The sequence below is a fragment of the Thamnophis sirtalis genome, unplaced genomic scaffold, assembly GCF_051295495.1.
Source record: "Thamnophis sirtalis isolate CommonGarterSnake01/CBP01778 unplaced genomic scaffold, rThaSir2_p1.2 scaffold_3, whole genome shotgun sequence".
NCBI classification, from domain to species: domain Eukaryota; kingdom Metazoa; phylum Chordata; class Lepidosauria; order Squamata; family Natricidae; genus Thamnophis; species Thamnophis sirtalis.
Genome location: NW_028261383.1, coordinates 158,586,796 through 158,612,865, shown reverse-complemented (window position 1 = coordinate 158,612,865; position 26,070 = coordinate 158,586,796). Strand labels below are relative to the sequence as shown.

General features: G+C 43.1%; 2 protein-coding genes across 2 annotated transcripts in view; one reads left to right on the top strand and one right to left on the bottom strand.

Moving 5' to 3' along the window:
- Positions 1 to 6,430: 6,430 nt before the first annotated feature.
- Positions 6,431 to 20,955, top strand: LOC106539635 (glycoprotein-N-acetylgalactosamine 3-beta-galactosyltransferase 1-A). Its single transcript, XM_014054459.2, has 4 exons — positions 6,431 to 7,046; positions 16,339 to 16,583; positions 18,378 to 19,042; positions 20,186 to 20,955. Exons 2-4 carry the CDS (start codon positions 16,379 to 16,381, stop codon positions 20,402 to 20,404), a joined length of 1,089 nt encoding a protein of 362 aa, XP_013909934.2. The 5' UTR covers positions 6,431 to 7,046; positions 16,339 to 16,378; the 3' UTR covers positions 20,405 to 20,955.
- A 2,939-nt stretch (positions 20,956 to 23,894) lies between these two features.
- Positions 23,895 to 26,070, bottom strand: part of COL2A1 (collagen type II alpha 1 chain) — a 90,413-nt gene continuing 88,237 nt past the window's right edge. Inside the window, exon 54 of the mRNA XM_087710572.1 lies at positions 23,895 to 24,937. Within this exon, the coding sequence (XP_087566698.1) occupies positions 24,791 to 24,937 (147 nt within the window). The 3' untranslated portion in view covers positions 23,895 to 24,790. The remainder of the gene's footprint in view (positions 24,938 to 26,070) is intronic.

The window sequence follows — 26,070 nt, the reverse complement described above, 5'->3', positions numbered from 1 at the left end:
TATAGGCATCTGCTGTAGGAATCCGTGATCACTCTAATTTATTTTTTTGGCTGATACAATAAATGCTGCCTTACGGAACTTCAGTGAAGGTTATTTTTGTAAAAGATCTTGATGGGAAAGGAACTGATTCTTTTGCAACTTAATAAACAAAAATTAACTACTAATTGTAACACCAATGACTGAGGCAAAGGAATGGTCTTCTCTTAAGTTTAGCAGACAATCTATTCCATTCTGTTGAGGTCCATTATATGGTCACCAGAAGCATCCAAGAACTTCCAAGGTATTTCCCTCAGTGCCACCCAAGTTCTTTACGCCACCTGACTTGGTTTTAAGTTTTAAGAGGACTTAAATGCCAACCATTGTGGATGAGGCATAAAGCCTGATATCTGTAACAGGGACTTTAGAAGCCCAAAGAATGTGTTCCTCTATCTGAAAGATGCCCACTTGTGTTTCAGCTCTGGCACCAGCTCCACCCTGGGGTGAGTTGTGGACAGCAGTTTTAATCTGAGAAGCCCTAACAGCTTCAAAGGTATTGTACCACAGGAGGTGTTAGGCTCTAAAGAACAGTTGGCTTGTTTTTTTTTACTGCTGTGCAGTACTGTCTGTGCAGCAACATTTCTGCCCAAACTCAACTTTGTTCCAGAACTGGTGATGATGATTTCCTCTGAGACAGAAGGTTCCACCTGCCTTAAAGGAGATGGTGATATGTTCCCTCTTCAAGATCATTTGGTGAATAATCCTGGAATATTTTCCTCTGGCCCACAACTATATTGCTAGTAATAAAGATTGTTGAGAAGTTCGTCAAGTACCAGCTTCAGAGGGCTTCAGGAGGTGTCATTTGGGTTTCAGTTCAAGAGACTAAGAAATAGCACTAAGACACATTAAGCACACTTCTGTTTGACCCTGGGTGGAGGTAATATGCTTCAGTGATATCAATTATGGTATGCTTGGTGGGGAGGATTAGGAGTAGAGGACATAGTGTTGTGGTAGATCTCATTTCTCTGTGGTCAGTTGCAGTAGGTTTTAGCAAAAGGGAAGAGTTGAACCCAAAGCCCCATCCCTTCTTTCATCCTTTCTGTTTTATATCTACATGAATCATTGGATGAGATAATCCATTGGTGTGGAATCAAATATCAACTTCTTCAAATGACGACGGTACTCATATATTTTGGTCCTGGTCAACAAGTGATACTATCAAGATCTTGTCCGAATGGTTGGAGGCAGTTTAGGTCAAGGGTGACAGAGAAAACAGATTTAAGTTAGCAAAACCAAGTAGCTATGGAGGAGGAAGAGTGCACATGTAAATAGTTCTTGTAGAGAGACGAAGAACAAAAGTTGGGAACTGGTTGCTATGTTTTTAGAGAGCCAAGAGTTCTACTAAGATATCTCACTGCCCAACTGTTCTTAACTGACAATTCTTCAAAGTAGTGTGGCTGCTGATTGTTGCTAGTCATTTGGTTAACACTTCTGTGCTATCCAGGGTGCCCCAAGAGGAGGTGAACTAGCATCACATCCCCAGACAACCACCTGCATGACAACCAGCTCAATAAACATCCAGTGTAACTTCCCACCAAGTAGCCTCCCGAGTTGTCTCCCACTCTAAAGCCCCAAGGGTGAAAGAGCACTCAACTACTATCAAGAAAGCTCTCTCAGTTTTTCGACGGTCAGCTTCAACACACTCCGAATTCACCCACCCTTTCTCTGGATGAAATCAACACAGCCATCAACAATCTGAAGTCTGGCAAAGCACCAGGTTTTGATGGCATCCACCCTGAATTTCTACTTCATTCTGGGAGACTAACAAGGAATTGGCTCAGAAAATTCTTTTCAAACATGTTTTCTAGTGGACACCACCCACTGGAATTAAAAAAAAGAAAGTAGTATTGTTTCTGAAACCTGGCAAGCCACAAGACAGAGTAGAAAGCTACCGCCCCATTGCCCTTCTCGATTTTGTTACAAATTTCTGGAGTAACTTATCATAAACAGACTTGGACCCACAATAGATACATTTCTGCCAGTGGAACAAGCCAGCTTTTTTCATAATCGCAGCTGTGTTGATCAGGTGCTGAGCCTACAAGAGATATCAAGGCTGGTTTTCAGCGAGGCTTAAAAACCACAGCTGTGTTACTGCAGCATACAATACTTACTGCAGCATACAATACTGTGTGGAAGAAGGGTCTGCTTTACAAATTGAGTCACATCATCCCCTGTAAGATCCTCTTGCCTAGTAACATGCTTGGCGATAGATCCTTTCAGAGCATTATGGGGGACAATGTTAACAAGTTAAGAAGACTCAACAACGGCCTTCCACAAGGTTCTGTACTGGCATCCACACTGTTCAATCTTTATAGCTCAGATTGTTCTGATCTAGGCTTCCCCAAAAAGCACGAGGCAGATTACTGGTCCCGACAAAACCTCTTTTATTAAACGAATGTGAATTCCTCTCATTCACATTCAGCAAAGGCCTGGTAAATAGTCTTTCAAAGGTGAATTTATGACCACAGACCTTATCTGGCTTGGAAAGCTGGCAGGTAAATATTTTCCAAACGCAGTGCTGTGCAAGGAAAGACTGGGCACAGAGTCTCTGAGATTCACGGACAGATCTTCACACTCCTGAAACAAATGAATGAACGAACGAATGAATTATTTCCTGCAAAAGCCCACTCCCCTTTCACTCTTCTTTTATTTCCTATGGGAGAGACAATTCAGTCCACCTGTGGCTTTACTCCCAAGTCAACCTTCAGTTCTAAGCTGTTCTTTTCTTCTGGCAGCTCTGCACGTGTACACACTGGGAACAGGCTCCAGCAGCTCCTCTGCCTCACTGCTGTCTAGCTCTGAAGGCAGCTGAAAACTGCCAGATGGCCTTGGCCCCACATCTGCCTCCGATGCAGAGTCCTCATCTGAGCCTTCCCCAGCCTCCAGGACTGGCCCATGTTCCTCTCCAACCTCCTCACTGTCTGACTGCTGCTAGCTCTGCGGGCCGCTGGCAGGCCACAACACAGATATGCCAGCTACAAGGGGACATAAATTTGGATATGCAGATGACCTGGCCTTAGCAGAGCAAGATAAAAACTTGGAAGTATTGGACTACCTCCTCTCTGAGGACCTGAAGTCCCTGGGAAAATTCTTTGCTGAGTGGAGATTCATACCCAGTATCAGCAAAACGGTGACTACCTGTTTTCATCTCAACAACAAACTCACCAATGCCACCCCAAAGGCCTACCTGAATAACAACCTACTCCCTTATGATCCTCACCCCAAATACCTTGGAGTAACTTTGGATTGGACTCTCTCCTATAAGAAACATCTTGAGAACATAAAATCGATATGAGGAACAACTTACTCCAAAAACTAAGAGGATCAAGATCAAGCCTCAGCCTCTACTCTCAGAATATCAGCACTAGGGTTGGTCTACTCCACAGCTGAATACTGCGCCCTTGTTTGCATTAATAGCTGCCACACTAGCAAGATCAATATTAGACTAAATGATACAGTGAGGATCATAAGCAGTTGCATAAAATCTACTTCTACCTGCTGGCTCCCCATCTTGAGACACATTGCACCATCAGCCCTATGAAGGCAGGAAGCCTTAGTGAAGGAGTACAATGAAATTATGAGAAGCCCACTTTTCCCGGTGCACGCTGGTTTTCCTCATCTATTAATTGGCAGGCTTAAATCCAGGAAGCTCTGGCACTCGCTCAACAGTTGTCTAACAACATTTACATCAACACACAGTGGAGAGCCAAATGAGCTGCTGAACATTCAGATGCAAGCAGTTACGTAGATGACCCTTCACAAAAGGTGCCAGGTTTTGACCTTCCTCGCCAGCATTGGTCAACTCTGAACAGGATCCATGCCCAACATGGTGTCTGCCAGGACTCATTGTTTAAGTGGGGTCTTGCCTCTACTCCTCAGTGTGACTGTGATGCTCCTCGACAAAATATCCATCATATCGTGTCCGAATGTCCATCAAGAGCTTAAATCGGCCTAATGTCTAATTTTTTCAACATAGATCACCCTGTCCTTGAATGGCTGGGTAGACTGGATATTAACATTTGAACTACTATAAGTCCATGTATTTGCCATACCCGAAATAAATAAATTTATTCTTCTGTTTCACAACTATCCATTAACAGAACTGAGACATCTCAGATATAATGTAGCTTTTTGAGGGTGACCAATGGACAAGAACATCTGTTTGAGAATGAAGGTTACAAAATGAGAGCCTGAAATGGTGTTTCATGCAATCCAGTTTCAAATCACAAATGTTTTACAAAAGATACACTAAAAGTAGGAGAGAAAGAGGACAGTGCTTATACTGTAAGTAGATAGCGTAATTGGCTTATTAGACACAGTTATTTTAAGCAGCATCTTCATTCAATTTATAATCTCATGGTGATTTCACAAGTAGTTCTGCAAGGAGATGAAAAAACCTTATAGAAATCTCATTTTCCTGCCCTGGAAGGAGTCTCACTTCTAAGCGGAGTGGAACTTTCCCTAACTTCAGAACTGGGAGGTTCAGGGTGACACGTGGGGAAAGACTAGAGCCAAAACTCCTTATTTTTTAGTAATCCCCTCCCTCCCCCAAGTTATAATCTGTAAGGTGATCTAAAATTATGAGTTCTTTCATAATAGGAAGGAATTAAGTAATTTTGAGACTCAATGATCCAGGATATGAATCATTCAAGACCTTGTTTGACCAGGGAACTCACTATGGGTCAGAATGACATGGCTTATCACAAAAAATGTGTGTGTGTGTGTGTGTGTGTGTGTGTGTGTGTGTGTGTGTACACAGAATCCTATTTTTGTAGTTAGTAAACTCTACAGAATAGACTAAAGAATAACACTGTTCCTCTCCTCCTCTTGCCTTGAACCTAGCAGAACTTGGGACATATTGGAAGCCCAGTTAGTATTTTTGTAATGATTCTGTGAGTGTGTGTGTGTGTATGTATGTCAGCATAACTCTGGAATGCCTCGAGCAATTTCAACCATACTTGGTACACAAATGACTTACTCTATGGAAACAAATATTATGGGGGTAAGACACCCCTAAAACCCCTTGGGAGATGTGTTCTGTTAAGATACAGCCTATTGTGCCTTAAAATGGCTTCTACTATACTGCTGTAAAATGGCTTCTACTGTACAGTGCAGCGGAGTTGCCATGGTAACGGCTTCACAGTAGTCCACAAGGGGGGGCTCCCTCTGGTAAGGAGAAAATCCAACATTAGAAATTACATTTGGTCCAGACATTTTTCCCCTATAAATAAATACCCAGGTAACACAGATAACACTATCAGTTAGAATAATATAAAATTTAAAAATAATAAACTGCTCCACGATGCATGCTTACAGTATGCGGAGCTCCGTATCTCTCCACCACAGCCTATGAATTCACAGCAACAAGACACATTGACTAATATGTGCCATCAAGCCGGTGTCAACTCTTAGTGGCCACATAAATTTTCTCCTTGATGATGTATAATTTAGACTTCCAGATCATCACCACTGTAACTGAGTCCACCCATCTTGCTATTGGTGTCCTTATTTTTTCCTTTAACCTTTTCTAGCATTAGAGCCTTCTGCAGAGAGAACTATAGAGCCACATAAATCAACTCAGCATAGCTGACATCATTTTGGTTGCCAGAGATGTGAGGCTAGTAACTCTCCCATCATTAAATTGGCTGGAGTTATCTGGCTTGGCTGTTGAGGCCTGTTTTTGACATCTGCAATGGGACCACGCCCTCCACTGCTATTTTAGAATGATGAAACGAGGATGTTACATCTGTACTGTATTCATACCCAACAGTATGATTTGTTTCCATCCTGTCCTTTTCTAATGACAGGGGTAGATCTTCATACAAATTGCTATCCAGTTAAAGGAGTAGAAATCAAGCTTCTCCTATTTCAAAATGACTTGTAGAGAAGACTTTTTAATTATTAATTTCATAGCATTTTTCTGCTTCTATTTTAAGATCTTTCACTTTGTTCTTTCTCTTCCTTTTTTTAAAAAACGAGTTGGAATAAGTCAATGAGAATCTTGTTAGCAAGGTAGGAGAAACAGGATGACATTTGACAAATTGAGTGGTTTAAACATTTACACATATGTAAAAATGTTCAGGGAGCAGCCAGAACCATTCAAGTCATTCTAGTTTACCCACTTTGAAACAAAAGGTAGATTTTCAAGCTTATCAGCTAAAGCCAAGTATATCAAAAAATATTTTATAGCCAAAGTGAGAGACCGCCTGCTGCCAATTACCTCCCACAGACCCATTAGATTAGTGTTTTTCAACCTTTTTTGTGCAAAGGCACACTTTTTTCATGAAAAAAATTACAAGGCACACCACCATTAGAAAATGTTAAAAAAATTTAACTCTGTGCCTATATTGACTATATATAAAGTGTTTTTCCCACGGCACACCTTACACATTTCCTTTTAGCTTACCAGGCCATAGAACTACTTGTGCCGCCCTATTGCTGGGCAAGAATTGGCCCAGGTGCAGTAGCCGTCCTTCTGGATGGCTTCATCTTGAAGATGGCATGAAGGTAGGAAGGAATGTTCCATTGCCTGGTAATGGAAGAGGAGAGGGGAGCAGACTGATGTCTCTTTCCTTAGAAATAAAGGAGATGGAGTACTGATAGTTGCATTAGACTAGAATTGAGGGAGACTACTGTTTAAGCCCGCCTTTAGCCACTGAAAGTTACTGGATGATTGTGAATCAGACATTCTTTCTCAGCCAATAATCTCACAGAAATGAAGAGATATCTTCAATTCGTTCTTCATTGTTGAGCGAATGAATGATTTTAGACCCCTGGGCACTGAGTGAAATCCATATTTTGAGCCTCCCATAAGGAAAGACAAATGTGTTAGTTGCTACAATATAATCTGGATTTGGTAATCCAGAGCAAGCATGTTGCTACGGAAGAAAGCTTCGATCAGATACAACTGAATTTGCTACAGTGCTGCACCAGCCCAAGCCTAATTTCTGGACATCATAACAGACAATTCTTGAAAAGGTTCAGGCCTATTCTCACTCGCTCCACAGCAGGTAAGACTAGAATTAATGGGATGAAACTACAACAATGTGTAGATGCAGGCGAAACATTCGGAAGAAGCGTCCTTAAAAATAAGAGCCATCAATTGGTGGAATAGATTAATGTATGGGGTTATTTTTTCCCCTTTTTCTGGAGGTTTTTAAACAGTCTAGATCAGGGGTCCCCAAACTTGGCAACTTTAAGACTTGTGGACTTCAACTCCCAGAATTCTCCAGCCAGCATAGCTCAATTCTGGGAGTCCACAAGTCTTAAAGTTGCCAAGTTTGGGGACCTCTGGTCTAGATATTCATCTATTGGGGAATGACAGTAAATCCTATAATATGCAGGAGGTTGGACTTGATGACCTTATAGATCCCTTCCAACTCTCTGATTCTATTGTCTCCCAGAAAGCATTACTGAAGGGCCAGCTTAACTTCTTTAGGAAACCTGTTCCAGAGAAAGGAAGCATGTTTTCTGGGTTTCACGCTGGCTTTATGTAAATAAGAAGTAAATCTATAAAACCACTCCTTAATACTTATTTACATAGTAGGGTGGTGGATTTTTTTGGTCGGGAGTTGTTTTATATGCACTGTTTATTACTTTTCCGTCTGTTGACTTTCCTTTTCCCAAGTCCAGGTACTAGGCTGTGCCACGTCTCTTACAAGAAAGTATTCATTTAATTTTTTTATTTGGTTTACAGTATGAGTGCAGTATGAGTAATTTACCATTTCATCAGATATGAAACAAAGTTCCTAAAAAAATCAATATGACGTTTGGGTAGCAAGATTGCTAAACTTTAACTCCTTAACCAAATTTTGGGGGAAATGTTCAGAAGACAAAGTCTTACATATGGGTCCTTTAAGTCATCGTCTTTCCTTAATTTGGCTGAGGATGTCCCAATTAAATCCATCCCCCATAATCAACCAAAGGGACTATCACTAAACTTTGAAATCTCTGACTTGGTAAACTGGAACCTTAAAACAATAAACTAATAATTACCATATTTTTTGGAGTATAAGACACACCGTTTTCCCTCAAAAAAGAGGGCGAAAATCTGGGTGCATCTTACACACTGAATACAGCATTTTTGGCCTCCCGAAACCCCATCCCCTTTACAAAAATGACCATGCATAACCTTTAGGAGGCTTCCAGAGTGCTGCTGGGAGCTGGGGAGGGCAAAAATGAGTGAAAAAATGGACCGGTTTTTGCTCATTTCCCCCCGCCCCAAGCACTGTATAACCCTCCTAAAGGCTATGCATGCCCCCCCCTTTTTTTGACAAAAAATGGGCCTGTTTTCGTGAAAAACTGGCTGTTTTGGGGAGGTCTCCAGAGTGCAAAACTTTTTAAAAAAATGTCTTCTTCAAAATCTTGGTGCATCTTATACTCTGGTGCGTCTTATACTCTGAACAATACGGTAGTCATATATTAGTTATATTGTAACTGATTTTTCTCCTTCCATGAAGAGCATCATGTGATGCATTTGATTGCTAAGGAACCACTCTGCAACTCTCAACTTTGGCCTGAAAGAAAGCTAATTTATGGAACATTTTTCCATAATCACACGACCTGTGCCTGTGTGTGCATGCACGCACACCCACACACCCAGATCTTTCATGTAAGTCAGCCTGCCAGAATAGCAATAAGCTATCCTAACCCCTGGTTGTCATTTCTGGCTAATAGATTGGTCAAAGGGCAAATATTTTGATGGCACTTAAATAGCTGGTGAACAGTGATTTCTCATTTACTGTCCTAAAATACAAGAATCTCTTAGCAGAATTTACCAATCTAGATGAATTTTGGTCTAGATGGGTGTAGAAAACAGATCCTCCTGCAGGTTAAGACTGTTTAAAGCTTGGGGGGATATTCCCTGTACATGAAGAGTTGCAAAGCACGATCCAAGGGCTTGCTGTTCTGACAGCCCTGGATTGAAGAAACGGAATAAGGAAGGCGAAAAGGCATAGAGATTTGATTTGTGGGGTGATGCAAATGGTAAAACCGATGAAGAATATTGGGTTAGTCACTGGTTCATAAAATAATCATAATGTTGATTTGGAGGGAAGGAAGCTCTCCCTATACTCCAACTCTCGATGTCCCAAAGATGCTATTTTTAAGAGGCAACTGGATTTCCTTGTTGTTGTTTTTCTTTGAAGAAGTTTTGCTTCTCATCCAAGAAGCTTCTTCAGCTCTTCAAACGTTTTCCAAGAAAAACTAAGAAAGTCCAGTTGCCTCTTGGGAAAAAAAGCAGCTTCGGGACAACTGTGACCTGGATGACAGAGAATCTCCATAGACTCTTAAGAATTTCAACTTTGTGACTAAATGGAGATGAAGTGATGAAGATGGATTCCTCTTTTTACCTCGCTTGGGGAGCTGGTTATTTTATGAACCAGTGACTAATTCAATATTCTTCACCGGTTTTACCATTTGCATCGCTCCCACCAATCAAATCTATGCCTTTTCACACTCCTTATTCCCTTCGTTCGAGCCTTGCTAGGTGGCTCAGTGGCTAAGGCTGAGTTTGCCAATCAGAAAGATCAGCGGTTCAAATCCCTAATATAGGTCTCCTGGGTTGGACTAGATGACCTCCAAGGTCCCTTCCAACTCTGTTATTGTTAAGATCCAAGCCTGTCATAACAGCGATCCCTTGGATCGTGCTTTGCTCTTTACCTCAACCCTTAAAGACCTTGGCAGCACTTCACGTTCAGGGACTATCTTCACCCGCCCCCCACAAAAAGCTTTAAACAGCCTTAATCTGCAGTAGGATCTGTTTTGGGGAACCGAAAGGGTGGATCGGGGATCCCTCTCGCTCCCTCGGCCCTTCCACCGCCTCCCACCGTCCAGCACAAAAGCAGGCGGAAAACAAACACCACACCTCCGACTACCGCATTCTCTTCCTCCATGTGCTTTGTCCGCCCTAAAGCCTTGCCTTTTGCCTTCTGGTCAGGAAGCCAATCATGGCAGGTCTTGCGGGATTCCAGCCAATGGGCGCACCCGAGGGGAGGGCGTGTGCCTTGGAGCCGCTTGTATTGGGCATCCGGGCGCGGCGGCCGGCTAAGCGGCGGCCGGCTTCGCAGGTGAGTGCGGTGGGTACGGGCGATGGGTGTGGGGGGGAATTGTCTGTCTCTCCTTCATATATGACCCTGGAGTCATGATTGCCGCTTGTCTTTTACCTTCTTGCGGTGAGCAGCGACGTCCCGAAGCAGCGGAGATAACATTTAAGAGAGTTGGAAGGGACCTCGTAAGCTCATCTAGCACATCCCGCCGCCCAAGCAGGAGACCCTGCACCATTTCTGACAGAGGGCAGTCCCGTCCCTTCTTGAAAGCTTCCAGTGATGCAGCTCCCACAACTTCCGAAGGCAACTTCTGTTCCATTGGTTGATTGCTCTCACAGTCAGGAAATTGCTCCTTGAAAAATCTCCTTGATCAGTTTCCATCCATTATTCCTTGACTGACCTTCGGGTGCTTTGGAAAATAGCTTGACCCCCTCCTCTCTGTGGCAGCCCCGCTTCAAATAGATCTTTTCCTCTGTCTGCTAATGTGCTTCTTCCAGGTATCTATTTCTGTCTGCTGTTTCCCTCTTCTCATTACATTTTCTTCCTCTGTTTTCTGTCTTCCCCTTTAAATTTTTTTATTTTTTAATTCAGAAGAGCAAAAAGTGCTTTTCTTTCCTGTTTCACTATTCCTGATATAAAGGATAGACGGAGGGAACTTATCCCAGTACAGGTAGCCCCCAATTTACAAGAGTTCATTTAGTGACCAAAGTGATCAGGAGCTAGTGCCCAGCTATGCTTGTTGACATCATAATTTTCCCATGGGGAGCTGAGAAGACTTTTAACTATTCTCAGTGATCTTGTAGGAAATGTCTCTTGTGACCTGAAGATCCATCTGGGTGGATTTACGGTAGGCAGAAAACAGAAATAATGGAATTGGAAGTTTCTAGTCCAATCCCCTGCTCAGGCAGGAAACCCTATATCTTCAGACTAGTGGCTGTCCAGTCTCTTCTTAAACAATGATGAAACACCCACAACTTCTGAAGGCAAGCTGTTCCACTGGTTAATTGTTCTCCCTGTTAGGAAGTTTCTCCTTAGTTCCAGGTTGCTTCTCTCCTTGATTAGTTTCCATCCATTGCTTCTTGTTCTACCCCCAGGTGCTTTGGAGAATAGTTTGACTCCCTCTTCTATGTGGCAGCCCCTGAGATATTGGAACACTGCTATCATGTCTCCCCTAGTCCTTCTTTTCTCTAGTGTAGCCAAACTTAGTTCCTGCAACCATTCTTCATATGTTTTAGTCTCCAGGCCCTTAATCATCTTCGTTGCTCTTCTCTGCACTTTTTCCAAAGTCTCACCATGTTTTTCATAATGTGATGACCAAAACTGGATGCAGTATCCCAGTTTTGCAGTGTGGTCTTACTAAGGTTTTATAAAGCAGTACTAATACTTCACATAATCTTGACTCTACCCCTCTGTTTATGCAACCAAGAATTGTATTAGCTTTGTTTGGCGGCTGCTACATACTGCTGGGTCATATTTAAATGATTGTCCACTAGGACTTCAAGATCCCTCTCACAATTACTACTTTCAATCAGTACTTGTACAGGTGTAAAGGTGTAAAACCTTTTCTCTACAGTAAATTTCATTTTGTTAGATACGGCCCAGTGTTCAAGTCTGTCAAGATCCATTTGGATCCTGAGCCTGTCATCTGGGGTGTTGGCTATTTCTGCCAGTTTAATGTCACCTACAAATTTGATGAGTTTACCTTCTATTCCCTCATCTAAGTTGTCTATGAAGATATTGAAGAGTACCGGACCTCAGATGGCTGAGTACTTTTCAATATCTAAATATTACTCAATATTTAGAATATTGATTAGAATATTTAATTTTAAATTTTTAAATAAGGTTAATAAGAACTTACTATTAAGAATATTAAATTCTTAATATTAATCCATATTAAGAATTTAATATTAGCTATCAGTTTACGGAGGTACAAATGGACGTGTACATTCCAAAGTGGTTCTAAGTTGTTTGTCTTACACAGGGAAATGGTGATAATACAGATAGAAATATACTTAGAACAAATTCCTGAACAGATTGTACATGAGGCTTAGTTTAAAAAGGGAGGGGAAAACATACACAAATACGTTCACATTTTGCCAAGTAAAATACAATTGTGCAAACTTTGCAAAATAAACATATATGTCTCTATTTAATCTACCTTTGATTAAACATCTAAACTCACAATCTCTGAGGTACTAGCCTGGTGCTTTTAACTACTATGCCAAAGTAGTTTACGGGCCCCAAAACAGTTTGTATAAGCACATACAAGGGATATTGCTGGAGGAGTGATTCAGTAGTGGGATTCATTTTTTTAAAACTTCTGGTTCTGTGGGCGTGGCTTAGTGGGCATGGTATGGCTTGGTGGGCGTGGCTTGGTGGGCATGGCAGGGGAAGGATACTGTAAAATCTCCATTTCCTCCAGATCCTCCATTTCCTCCAGATCAGCTGGGACTCGGGAGGCAGAGAATAGCGGGGTCAGTCAGAGGTGGTGTTTATCGGTTCTCCGAACTACTCAAAATTTCTGCTACCGGTTCTCCAGAACTCGTCAGAACCTGCTAAATACTACCTCTGGAGTGATTCTGAGGAAAAGCAGAGCAGGGGTGATGGTGGCTACCATATCTACTACCCAGTGTCTTCTACTTGGGACAGTCACATCCCATGGCTTAGATACCCTAATCTTGAGATGAGACCTCCATGACTGGAATGGATTTCATTGGGGCTTGCTTTTCTACTCTCTCTGCTCTGCTTTTTCCAGTTACCTAGTCAGAGCCGAGGTGGCGAAGTGGTTAGAGTGCAGCACTGCAGGCTACTTCAGCTGACTGCAGTTCTGCAGTTCAGCTGTTCAAATCTCACCGGCTCAAGGTTGACTCAGCCTTCCATCCTTCCGAGGTGGGTAAAATGAGGACCCGTATTGTTGGGGGCAATATGCTGACTCTGTAAACCGCTTAGAGAGGGCTGAAAGCCCTATGAAGCGGTATATAAATCTAACTGCTATTGCTATAGTTGTTTGTCGTCTTCTCTTTCTTGAGGAGGCTGTGGTGATATTTATTTATTGAATACCTTGCCTATCATGAAGAAATGAAAACAGTGCATGTACTGCTCCCTCTTCCCATTTCCCCCCACTATAACAACCCTGTAAAGTCACTTGGCAGAAAGAGAACCCAGCTGGTCAAAAGTTCGCACTGAGATTTCCTAGTCCAACTTCTCAACCACGATTAGGCCATACAGTTAATCCACTGCCTGTTCCAATTATGATCTTATATCCTGATCTTCCAGCCTAGCTTCAGAAGATGCCCTTTGCTCTTTATTTATGTATACTTTGTTCTTTCTTTATTATTCACATGCATGTAGTTGCCCATCTCATATGTATGACTCGGGGGGGGGGGTTTACACATAATTAAGGCCAACATAAAAACAATAATGGTGAACAATACAAAAAGAACAATTTAAAGAACAGGAAAAGCAAGAGGAAGGAAACAACAAGGTAGAAAACATAAATATAATATTAAAACCATCATAAAGATTAATAAGATTCACAGTTGACATAATCACATTTAACAGTTAACATTCTACCTCTCTGCTGACTATGCCATATTCCCTGGTGTCCTTGACCTTTGGTAAAAAACATGCTTTCGGTCTTTTGAAAGGCCAGAGTTTATTCGGGGTGGGTTTTCTTCATAGGACTCGCTGAAGACTGGCCCCTTGTTCCAACTAAGACAAAGGAGTATTGTCTTGGAGATTCTCCCTCCACCCCCTGAAAATAAGGGTTCCAATGGCGTAAGAACTTTGAGAAAGATTCCCTAGCATCAGAATATGTAGAAGGGTTAGCGTCTCCCTTTAAACAGTTGTTTTGGTAAAAGAGACCCAGCTGATGAGGGCACAGCTCTCTGCCTCCAGGGCCATCAGCTTTCTTGCAATGAAAACCAGTTCATTCGCTAGGCCAGTGATGGCTAGCATTTTTTTGTCGTTGTGTGCTGAAAGCACGCACGTGTGTGACAACGCACAAGTGTGCTCGCAGCCATAATGCAATGTATGACACACACATCATGTGCCCCACACCTCTGTGCATGCATGCAAGAACCCCCACCCCGGTGCATGTGCGCAACCCCCCACACACCACATTTTTTGCCTAGCAGGCCTCCCTGCAGCCTCCTGGGACCAAAAACAAGTATGCTTCCCATGCCCCTCCTTTCCCACACATGTGCACACATCTCCTGCACGTGCCCCGCCCCCACACATTCCCAGCACAGATGCAAAAATCAGCTGGCCAGCGGGAGGCATGCATGCATGTGCGGTGGAAAAGAACTGGGGCGAGGGCTTGTGTGTCTGCAGAGAGGGCTCTGCATGCCACCTCTGGCACGTGTGCCATGGGTTCGCCATCATGGCTCTAGGCTAAGAAAGGGCTGAGGGGGTTGAGAGGGACTTCAATCATGGGGGTGAGCAGGCACAGTTTTTGGGCCCAGGAGGAAATGTTAGAACCAACTGTTTGTCCATCCCCTGGATAATATTTTGGGAATCAGCCTTTGATCCCACTTCCAGCTCACATAACTACCTTCCTTTGATATTTGAGATGTAGTTTATGGGGGCTTCAGAGTAACCCAAATCTCAGATCTAGCTTGTCTGAGCAAACAGTGGGCTGGGCATTTCTGACTGTCTTTGAAAGAGATTAATACAATGCAATACAATAGCAGAGTTGGAAGGGATCTTGATTACGTAGTTTCCACCCATTGCTTCTTGTTCTACCCTCAGGTGCCTTGGAAAATAGTTTGACTCCCTCTTCTTTGTGGCAACCCCAGAGATATTGGAACACTGCTATCATGTCTCCACTAGTCCTTCTTTTCATTAAATTAGACACATCCAGTTCCTGCAACTATTCTTCATATGTTTTAGTCTCCAGTCCCCTAATCATCTTTGTTGCTCTTCTCTGCACAAAGATCAACTTAAGGCTGCCACTTCCCAAAGCAGGAGAAACCGTCACTACCTCTGGTGTTTGCCCTTGCCGTCTTCCTAGGGCTGAGAGTGATTGGTTCAAGGTTAACCACCTGGCTTAGCATCCAAGGCAGGACTAAACTCATGACCTCCCAGTTTCCAACTAGTTTCTAGTATGATGGATAGCACTAGTTAGGACTTGCCTTTAATTTGTCTCCACAGCCCTACTTGTGTCGACGCATTAAGAATTAGGAAGTTAACTCTGTAAATCTTCAGCACCAGAGGGATTAAAGAGCAAATATTTTAATCCAATTAGGAAGAAATGGAATTGGATTTTAATTACTACATCTGCCTTCTGCCCTGGTAACTACAAAATAGTTTGATGCCATGAGATCTCTCACCCAACCTATTCTCCCGATTACAGGCTTGGTTGGTAGAGCAGCAAACAGCACAGATATACTCAGTGATCGATATTGATGCAGAAATAGACAGAAATAGAGATAGAAATAGCAGTCACAGTCCCTTCACTGTGAGATTTTTCTATCTAGATTTTTAAAAAACCCAGTTATGCTAAGGCAATCTAAAGGAAATGAAACCTTTTGCAAGCAAAAGGTTGGAGACAATGATGTGGAAGTGATTGTTGTGGACTTTTTGTCCAGCAGATCAAACCAGGTAAGATATCTCTTCTTTGAAGGAGAAAACACATTGATCTGTGTCTTCTTAGATTAGGAAATTGCATCCTCAGACGTATTATTTATGGTTAGCTAGCTGGAATTGTAATCTCAACACATCCAAAGTGCACCAGGTTGAGGAAAGTTGGGGGATTAGACTGCAGTCTTCTACAGTCCATAGAACTATAGTCTCTGGTCCAAGATAGATATTTTTTGTTGGCATTTGGTTCTTTCTAAGAGTTTGCCACTTGGGTCCAAGAAGAACCTGGGGATATCCCCAGCCTGTAGAGGTGTTAAAATTGAACAAATGTGATGACCTAATCATAACTTGAAGCTTTCAAGAAGGGACTGGACTGCCATCTGTCAGAAATGGTGTAGGGTCTCCTGCTTGGGCGGGGGGTGGGTGGGGTTGGACTAGATGACCTACAAACTCCCTTCCAAATCTGTTATTCTGTTAAATTTATCTTATAGATTTTGGAACACTCCATACATCTCCACATTAGATGTGTCTGCACTTCCCACCCAATTTGCTTGATGCCATTGGTGATTGGAATAAAATGAAGATAGGATTCCACAGCTGACCTTGGGATGTAACAATAATGTTGGCAGTCAGCAGAGGCTTCTTCAATTTAATTTTGCTTTTCCCCCCTCTGCAGGCTATGTGACGCATCCTCACTTGCGGTTTTCATCCCTGGCATGGGTGTATTAGGCTCCAAGACTTCCTTTTTGGCTTTCCTCCTAGGCCTCATTTTTGGCTTTTTTAGCATCTTCTACATTTTGCAAAACCTGTCATGGGAGGGATCCCTGCGTCTTGGCCACCAGATGCCGCATGGCTCCAAGGATCTAGAAAGCGTGTTGGCTAAATCGGGTCTTGTCAGTTCTGCACGCTTACGCAAAGCAGGTAACAACAGAAGAGGTCCTACAGAATCTTTTCCCCCATCCTGCTGTCCTCAGCACTGCCATAGCAGTCATAAGGGCTAGGAAATAGAGGTTGAATAGAATAGATAAACAATATAAATAAACAGTTCTTTATTGGCCAAGTATGATTGGACACGAGAGGTGTGTCTGGTGCATATGCTCCCAGTGTACATGAAAAGAAAAGATACATTTGTCACAAATCATAAGGTACAACACTGAATGATAGTCATAGGGTACAAATAAATAATCAAATCATACTAGGAAACAATCGATATAAATCATAAGGATACAAGCAACAAAGTTACAGTCGTACAGTCATAAGTGGGAGGAGATAGGTGATAGGAACAATGAGAAGATTAATAGTAATAGTAATGCAGACTTAGTAAATAGTTTGGTGTTGAGGGTTGAGAGTTAGGTTGAGGGTTGACAGTGTTGTATTTCAAATATGAGGACATCAGGTTGGGAAAGGAAAGTGCATTAGAGAGGAATAAGTATGGATATGTGCCTTTTCACTTAGGCCAATATTAAACTTTTGACTAAATAAATAATTGAAAATACTTCTAAAGCATCCAATGTGTTTTTGTAGGCTTGATATATTGTAGTGTGCTGTCTTGTGCATTTATTGCTGGACAGTTTCAGATTAGTTAGTTGGGGAAGCTTTTTTGCCCTATCACACCACATTAAATATAGAGTGTGAGTCCCCAGTTTAATCTTTTGTGCAACTTTCAATGCTCGAGATGGTCCAATCAAAGAGGCTACAGTCCAGCAGATTTTGCTGGCTGATGATCTGGACCATGTTAATGATTCATGTCTGGGAACATCATGGAATGCATTATATTTTGCTACTCAGATGCACAGTATGTTTCTCTGGTCCCTTGGCTGGAAGGAACAGTTTCACCTTGCAGCCCATGAATGTGATATCTGCAGTAAACGATATAATTGTGTGGACAGTATTGTTGTTGCGACATTTGTGGTCATGGAATCTGAGAATTCTGAAGTGGGATTTTACAGCCTGGGCTTCAGGAGCATCTGCTGATGTAACCGTTGAACATCTGCGGTCTAAGAATACGTTAAACTTGTAATCAATACCGGTAGTCCTCGCCTTGCAACCACAATTGAGCCCAAAATTTCAATTGCTAAGTGAAACATTTGTTAAGGGATTTTTGTCCCATTTTAACGACCTTTCTTGTCATCGTTGTTGTGAATCACTGCAGTCATTAAGTTAGGGACATGGTTGTTAAGTGAGCTGGCTTCCCCATTGTCTTTGCTTGTCAGAGGTTCACAAAAGATGATCACATGACCCAGTGGTGAAATTCAATTTTTTTTACTACTGATTCTGTGGGCGTGGCTTGGTGGGCGTGGCAGGGGAAGGATACTGCAAACTCTCCATTCCCACCCCACTCTGGGGCCAGCCAGACGTGGCATTTGCCGGTTCTCCAAACTACCCAAAATTTCCACTACCGGTTCTCAGAACCTGTCAGAACCTGATGAATTTCACCCCTGACATGACCCCAGCAACACCGCAACCGTCATAAATATGAACCAGCTGTTAAGCATCTGAATTTTGATCCATGTATCCGTGGGGATGCTGCAACAAGTGTGGGGAAAAAACCCATCATGAGTTACTTTTCCCACTGCTGTTGTACCTTTGAACAGTCACTAAATGAGTTGTTGTAAGTCGAGGACTACCTGTACCTAGCATATACATATAACTCTTAGGTTCCTAAGATGACCAATGGTTGAAAAAATGGTAACTCTTTGGTTCCCTCTAACTCAGGTGAGGATAACAGCGTGGCAGATGAACTCTATGACAAGGTGCGGATTCTGTGCTGGGTGATGACAGGGCCCCAAAACCTGGAGAAGAAAGCCCGCCACGTCAAGGCCTCTTGGACCCGTCATTGCAACGTGGTCCTTTTCATGAGTTCACAGGAAGACAAAGACTTTCCCGCTGTAGGACTGGGTACCAAGGAAGGCAGGGACCAACTCTATTGGAAAACCATCAAGGCCTTCCATTATGTGCACACACATCATTTTGAGCAGGCCGACTGGTTCCTCAAAGCAGACGACGATACCTTTGTGGTGCTCGAAAACCTCCGGTGGCTGCTCTCCAACTACTCCTCGGACAGGCCCATCTATTTTGGGAAGCGCTTCCGGCCCTTTGCCAAGCAAGGCTATATGAGTGGGGGCGGGGGCTACGTCCTGAGCAAGGAGGCCCTGCGTCGTTTCGTTGCTGGCTTTGCCACCAAGGTCTGCAGCCACACGTCGTCAGTGGAGGACCTGGCCCTGGGCCAATGCATGGAGAAGATGGGCGTGGAAGCTGGAGACTCCCGGGACACGAGAAAGAGGGAGACCTTCCATCCTTTCGTGCCCGAGCAGCACTTGACGGCGAAGGTCTCAAAAAGCTCTTGGTACTGGGCTTATTCCTATTATCCTATTGTGGAGGTAGGTGGCACACTCAGATTTCTCCTGCAAGAGTGAATCAGTTTCCTTTCGGGTTTTCTGTCAAGAAGTTTCTTCAGAGGTTTCTCCACCTCTGATGTATGTGCATGTATGTATGAATGAGTTTTCTTAAATGCTTTTGTAATATCAGAATAAGGAACTTGTGGTTCTTCAGTATCTCAAGGGCCAGCAAGGCTTTTCATGAAGGCTGATAACTAGTGAAGTTATAGGTTCCTCACTCTTATTTGTATTCGTCCTAACAGAATAGTTTCTTGTGACTTTTTTTAAAAAACAAATAGAATCAAGAGCCTGCCAGGCCTCCCAGCAGGGCCCCATCCTACTTCAGATTGCAGAAATATCAACAGATCTTAGCTTGTTCTCCTGAGATCTTTCAAAAACCTGTAGGACCTTGCTGAAATTATTCATGCACGAATGTCAAAGTAGTCCTGAAATTTAATTTCTCAGTTCCATTGATACAGGAGCCATATTTTGTCATCCCCCCCCCCCCCGATCTGTTTACGCCTGATCATTTGAGAAACAACCATGTTCATATGAACAGGTCATCTAATGTAAAGATTTAGGGCAGTGATGGCTAACCTTTTTGTCCTTGCATGTCGAAAGCAAGCCCACACCCATAATGCAATGCATGTGTGACACTGCCCCCTGTGCGCCCCTGCGCATGCGTGAGCACTGCCCCGTGCTCCCCCACCCTCTGCAGTCTCCCGGGACCAAAAACTGGCCACGGGGGTAGGGCACCACACCCCTATGCTCCTCCTCCCCCCCGTGCATGTGCATGCAACCCTCCCCCCCCGCCCCCCCGTGCATGCACACATGCCTCCTGCATGCACAGCAGAGATCCAAAAATCAGCTGGCCAGCGGTAGGTGCATGTGCATACATGGTGGAGTTGAGCTGGGCAATGGCTTGCGTGCCCGCAGAGAGAGTTCCGTGTGCCACTTGTGGCATGCATGCCATAGATTCGCCATCACAGATTTAGGAAATAGAGATTTGGGATAACTACAACCCCACTGCATTGGGTCCCAAAGGTGCTTTTTCAAAAGGCAACTGGAAGCTTCACAGTGGCTATGGGTAGGCCTGTAGTTTAGCCTTAGCAAGTAACCTTTTTTTTTTTTTTTGGCCTTCCTCAGGGACCTCAGTGCTGCTCTGACCTGGCTGTCTCTTTCCACTATGTGAACACAGAGTGGATGTACACCCTGGAATACCTCACCTACCACCTGCGTGCCCATGGCTACCGCTATCGCTACCAGCCACTTTTGCCTGAGTATGCCTCTCACCTTCAGCCCCATCCCGCCTTTGGGAAAGACCCTAAGAGGAGCAGCAACGCCACTGAGCAGGACAAGTTGTAAGAACTGCGTGCAGGTTCAGAGCAAACTCATCCAGGCTACAGATGGTGAGGCCTGTCAGTGCCTCAATCCTGCTGGCCCGTATGGTTTTTACCGTGTTTTAAACTTCAGTGCCTTCTTCCTGGAAAGGAGTGAAATGAATATGCCCTGAGCTCAGGTAATTTTCTCATCCCCCCCAAAAACCTCTATATGCCCACTAGCCAAAAGGAAGGATGTTATCGAAGAAGCCATTTGTTGTTGTGGTGGTGGTGGTGGTGTTGTTGTTCCTGAAAGGGCCTGAGAAGAAGGCAGAATTTGGCTAAATATGATGCTGCTTTTATCCATTCCTTCTTTACACTTGTTTCCGATGCAAACCAATCAGTCCCATCGCCCTGTACATCATGTGCCCTGGGTTTAAAAGCCGAGGGTGTGGCCCAGGGGTGAAATTCAGCAGGTTCTGACAGGTTCTGGAGAACCAGTAGTGGAAATTTTGAGTAGTTCAGAGAACTGGCAAACACCACCTCTGGCTGGCCCCGCCCCCATCTATTCTCTGCCTCCTGAGTCCCAGCTGATCAGGAGGGAATGGGGATTTTGCAGTATCCTTCCCTGCCACGCCCACCAAGCCATGCCCACAGAACCGGTAGTAAAAAAAATATATTGAATTTCGCTACTGGTTTGGCCTTTAAAAATGTGCTTTTTAAGCAGTGGGGCAGAATTTTCTGTCCTGGAGTGACAGAGAAGAAGATGAAGATGCATGGAAGGAACGTCTTAGAAAGTGGGATAGTTTGATGTCTTCCCACTCCAAACAGGACTCCACTTTGAGCAAAGAGGTATCGTACAATAGCCAGTATTTGACTATTGGGAACAAGTAAGAATCCAGTCTGGACACTGAGAGACAAGATAGAAATAGGGCATTAAGTCTACCAGGTCACACAAACGCGACAACAGCAGTTTCAGTCCACTGAACGATTCAGCCTATAATTAGACAATCCACCGACAGGTTTCTTTGTGATCTGTGTATTGCAATGACAAGTGACTGCAAGGGGCATTATTTGTCAAGAATCAAAATTGACTTGAAGGGACAATTTTTTTCTACATCACTGCTGACTGCGCAACAGCTGACTAGCATGCAGGCAGCAGCCAATCCCGCAGTTAGTTGTGTCTTCAGCCTCCTTATTGCCTGTACTCCCATGCCTGCTATTGAAGATTAACTCCATCCTAACTCTATATGAATTCCCGTCCGTGTGAAGTTTCTGCAGTAGAGTTAATCTCACACTATGAGAGTCTATTTATGCCAGGGGCCGGCAACCTTAAACACTCAAAGAGCCGTTTGAACCCATTTCCCGCAGAAAAGAAAACTCCGGGAGCCACAATAGCAGTTAGACTTATATACCGCTTCATAGGGCTTTCAGCCCTCTCTAAGCGGTTTACAGAGTCATCATATTGCCCCCACAGTCTGGGTCCTCATTTTACCCACCTCGGAAGGACGGAAGGCTGAGTCAACCTTGAGCCGGTGAGATTTGAACCACCGAACTGCAGCTAGTAGTCAGCTGAAGTGGCCTGCAGTACTGCACTCTAACCACTGCGCCACCTCGGCACAAAACCCTTCCCGTGGATGACTATTTCCTGAGCATCCACAGAATTAACATATGTGGTTGAATTAAAGGTTCTGTTTTCTTCTGAAACTATTCTTTTCTTAGATTTATCCATGGCCTACTGGGGGGTTGAAAACTCAATAAATCATGTGCTGGCTAGTGTCGCACATTGGCACTGGTGACATGTATTTTGTGTGTCAGGGAGCGCAGCAGAGTGATGAAAGAGCCACATGCAGCTCCAGAGCCGTGGTTTGCTGACCCAATAACATGAGATAACTGGAGATAGGAGGACCAGCAGATGCCTGGCCTTGTGAGAGTACTACTCATCCCTGATACTGGGATCAATCTGCAAAAATAACCAAGTGCTTTTCAGTTTTCTAACTGGGAAATATCTGATGCTTCCAAGCATCCCCAATGGCAATTACTGACCTATAATAGTCGGAATTCTATTTTTGATAAATTGATCCGTGTTGTGAAAAACGAGTACATATTTTCAGAAGTTCAAAAAGAAGGGAAAGTACATACACTTCCACCTATATCCAAAACAAGGATGTAGCCAAAAAGAATCTTCTGGGAGATGTAACAACTATTGCTTCTCCTCCTACTTCCTTCTAGAAGGCAGAGATGACTAAAAGCATTGATCAGCCCTTCCTGTAATGTGCTGAAAAGATCCATATGGAGATATGGAGACTTAGAGATGTCCAACATCCAAGTCTCTTTGTGAAGTCTGAAGTTAGAGCAGGCAGCTGATGAAACTCCCATCCCCACCCCATGAATTCATCCTGATAAATGGAGGTGATGCACCAGACTGTTAATATTTAATAACTGTGAACATTTCTCAGGGCTTAAAAGATATTGATAGATTGTCCTACTCCCTTTTTTTACCCTTTATGATGTGCTGGATAATGATAGATTATTCTATTGTTTTGTATAAGGCTCTGGGGGAGGGAGGGGTTGTACTGTATCTGTTACTAATTACAGGTTCGAATTAAAATTAGCCGTTTTTGGATATTGAAATAAATGGAGACGTTGGTCATATGGAACTAAAATTCTGTTTGTTTCAATGGGTCAACACAAGGTTTGACTCTAACCTTTTGAGTGCATTTCCCTAACCTTTTCCAAGCTGGAGAATGACATATTGAGTTTTAGCAGGTAGGTAAATATAGAAGGAAGCGGTGGCTCAGTGGCTAAGACGCGGAGCTTATCGATCAGAAAGGTCAGCAGTTCGGATCCCTAGTGCCGCGTAACAGAGTGAGCTCCCGTTACTTGTCCCAGCTTCTGCCAACCTAGCAGCTCGAAAGCATGTAAAAATGTAAGTAGAAAAATAGGGACCACCTTTGGTGGGAAGGTAACAGCGTTCAATGTTGGTGTTTAGTCATGCCCGCCACATGACCATGGAGACGTCTTTGGATAGAGCTGGCTCCGGCTTTGAAACAGAGATGAGCAATGCCTCCTAGAGTTGGGAACGACTAGCACATATGTGCGAGGGTAACCTTTACCTTTAAATATTCATGGTTCCCATTGCATTTCAATGCTAGAAAATTCGACCAACACCTATTTTCTTCTAGTCATATAACAGTGCTCTGTCCGCTATCACAATCCGTGGTATACATATATTATTCATGTAGGAATGGTGAGTGTATGATTCATCTTATTTTGTTTTTCTTAACGGGGAATTCAGAGCTTTATGATTTTGGGGGGGGGGAAGGGGAGGCCAATTAAGGACTATATAATTGAAAAAAAATGCTTAGTTTATGCTTACAGTTGGCTAGAACTGGTAGCATCACTTTACAAACTAACATCAGCAATGCTTTTAAGAAAATGCTGGTGCTCAACTAAATCTTACCAAACAAGGGAGCTGACAATAGGAGAAAAACTTAGCATTGTCCCTTATCTGTGGGAGTGGAAAGGCAGTATTCTTTCTTCCAAAACGCACATCTCCTCTCTGGTATATAAGCAAAGGTAGTATTGTACCAGTTCAGACCGGGTCACCTGAACGGTAGCGGAAATCATGGGTGGCCCTGCCCACGCGCACTAGCTCTACGGCATTCCATTTAGGCCCTTTTTTTTGTCAAAAGTGCATGTGTGGATGGCATGCGCGTTCACATTTGCGAACCGGTAGAGTGAATACCCTTTATATAAGGCTTAATCATGAGTGTTTTATTATTTCTGTTTTCTAGTGCAAGTTAGCATGAATACTGGAGATATTTAAGCAGTAACCCTATAGCTAATTTGATTTTACAAAAGGAAGATATAAAGTTGAGGCCCCGGTCGATCAAATTCAGACTCATAGACAAAACCAAGAATAATCAGATCAACTTGTTACTTTCCAACGAAGGTTTTTATATCAATTGATGTTAAAAAATACAGACTTGTTTTAACAATAATAGCACCATCTTTAGTATCGTACACAGTAATCTTGCTTTGATACGCACTTGGAATGGAGTGGGGAGAAGATTTGGCTACAACCAGGATTGGGGGACATCAGCAACTTGGAGGGAAGGACCCTTCATATATGCTTGTGAGCTTCCTATCACCACCTGACCCAAGAAAGGCCCTCTAGGAAGACAATAAATAAATAATACCATTATTAGTTGTTTCTTCCTTCCTTTCTTTCTTATGCTGGCTTTGTGATCTACTCAAGCAATGATGGCCACAGAAAATGATAAGAGTCCAAAAATGTAAGCAAAAAGGTATTGGGGGAGGGGAGGGAGCGGGAGGAGTTTGGTTCAGCCATTCAGTGCAGAAGTCCTAAAAGTGATTGGGAAGTACTTGGATTGGTAAAAAAATATTGATTTTAGGGTTGGTTCTCCTTTTACAAAAAGCATACGGGGCCAATGTCAACACCAAATTCCTGATCGGCGCCACCAATGTCCATAGGCGCAATGTCAATGATGGGCAGGCGTGAAGTCTTCTGAGATCGGTACTCGATGATTGTCTTCCCCCACTTGCCGGTATGTTTCTGGAATGGTGAAAACAGACACACACACACACATTACTCGGATGCATTACTTCAAGATCTTTGTACTCCAGTTTCAATGAGGTGCTTAGATAATAATGCAATATACCTGGAGAGGCATGGCATGCTTAGACTGACCGTATCTACTTTCAAAATCAGTGGAATTTTATGGCAGCATCAATATTTCAAAAATCTGAGTGGGGAATTATGATGTCCTGTTTTTCTTGCAATGTAGCAAAAAATAATAGAACAACAGAGTTGGAAGGGACCTTGGAGGTCTTCTAGTCCAACCCCCTGCCTAGACAGGAAACCCTACACCACTTTAGACAAATGGTTATCCAACATCTTCTTTAAAAACTTCCAGTGTTGGAGCATTCACAACTTCTGGAGGCAAGTTGTTCCACTGATTGATTGTTCTAACTCTCAGGAAATTTCTCTTTAATTCTAAGTTGCTAGTTCTGATGGGTGACGTCATGTAACCCCATGGATCTGGTGTGGGATTCTAGAAGATTATGGAATTCTAGAAGATCAGAATCTAATGTTCTCTTGAATACTTATATTTTCAGTCAGAGTGGGTTGATTGAACACCTATACTTTGTCTGCTCTGATGAATACAATTATGTTGTGGCAGATTTCAAATACTAGAACAAATCTCTCTGGCTTTATGTACTTTTGACTTCTTTTTGGTAATTTGGGCAAGACAAAATATGTAATATGGTCAACAGAAGACCTCCCTACAGAACTGGATTCCCAAATTGTCTCTCCTTTTTAATCTGATATCCTCTAGTATAACTTGCCCAATACAGGTAATCCTCAGTTTACAATCATAATGGGAGCCTGGTTTCCATCGTAAATCATGACAGTCATAAGTCAAGACACACACGTAACTTACAATTCAATTTTACAACCTTTTTGTGGAAGTTGTTAAGCAAATAACACTGCGGTCATTAAACGAATCAGGGCTTTCCTATGAGTGTTTTTTGCCAGACACCTGCTGAGGCAGCCAGTTTCTGGCAAAAGCCATCATAAATTATGTCACATGACCACAGACCTTTGCAACTGGCTGCAAAGGCAAGGCAGTTGCCAAGCAACCAAGCTGTGATCATGTGACTGCTGAGGGTGTGCTCAGTAGTTGG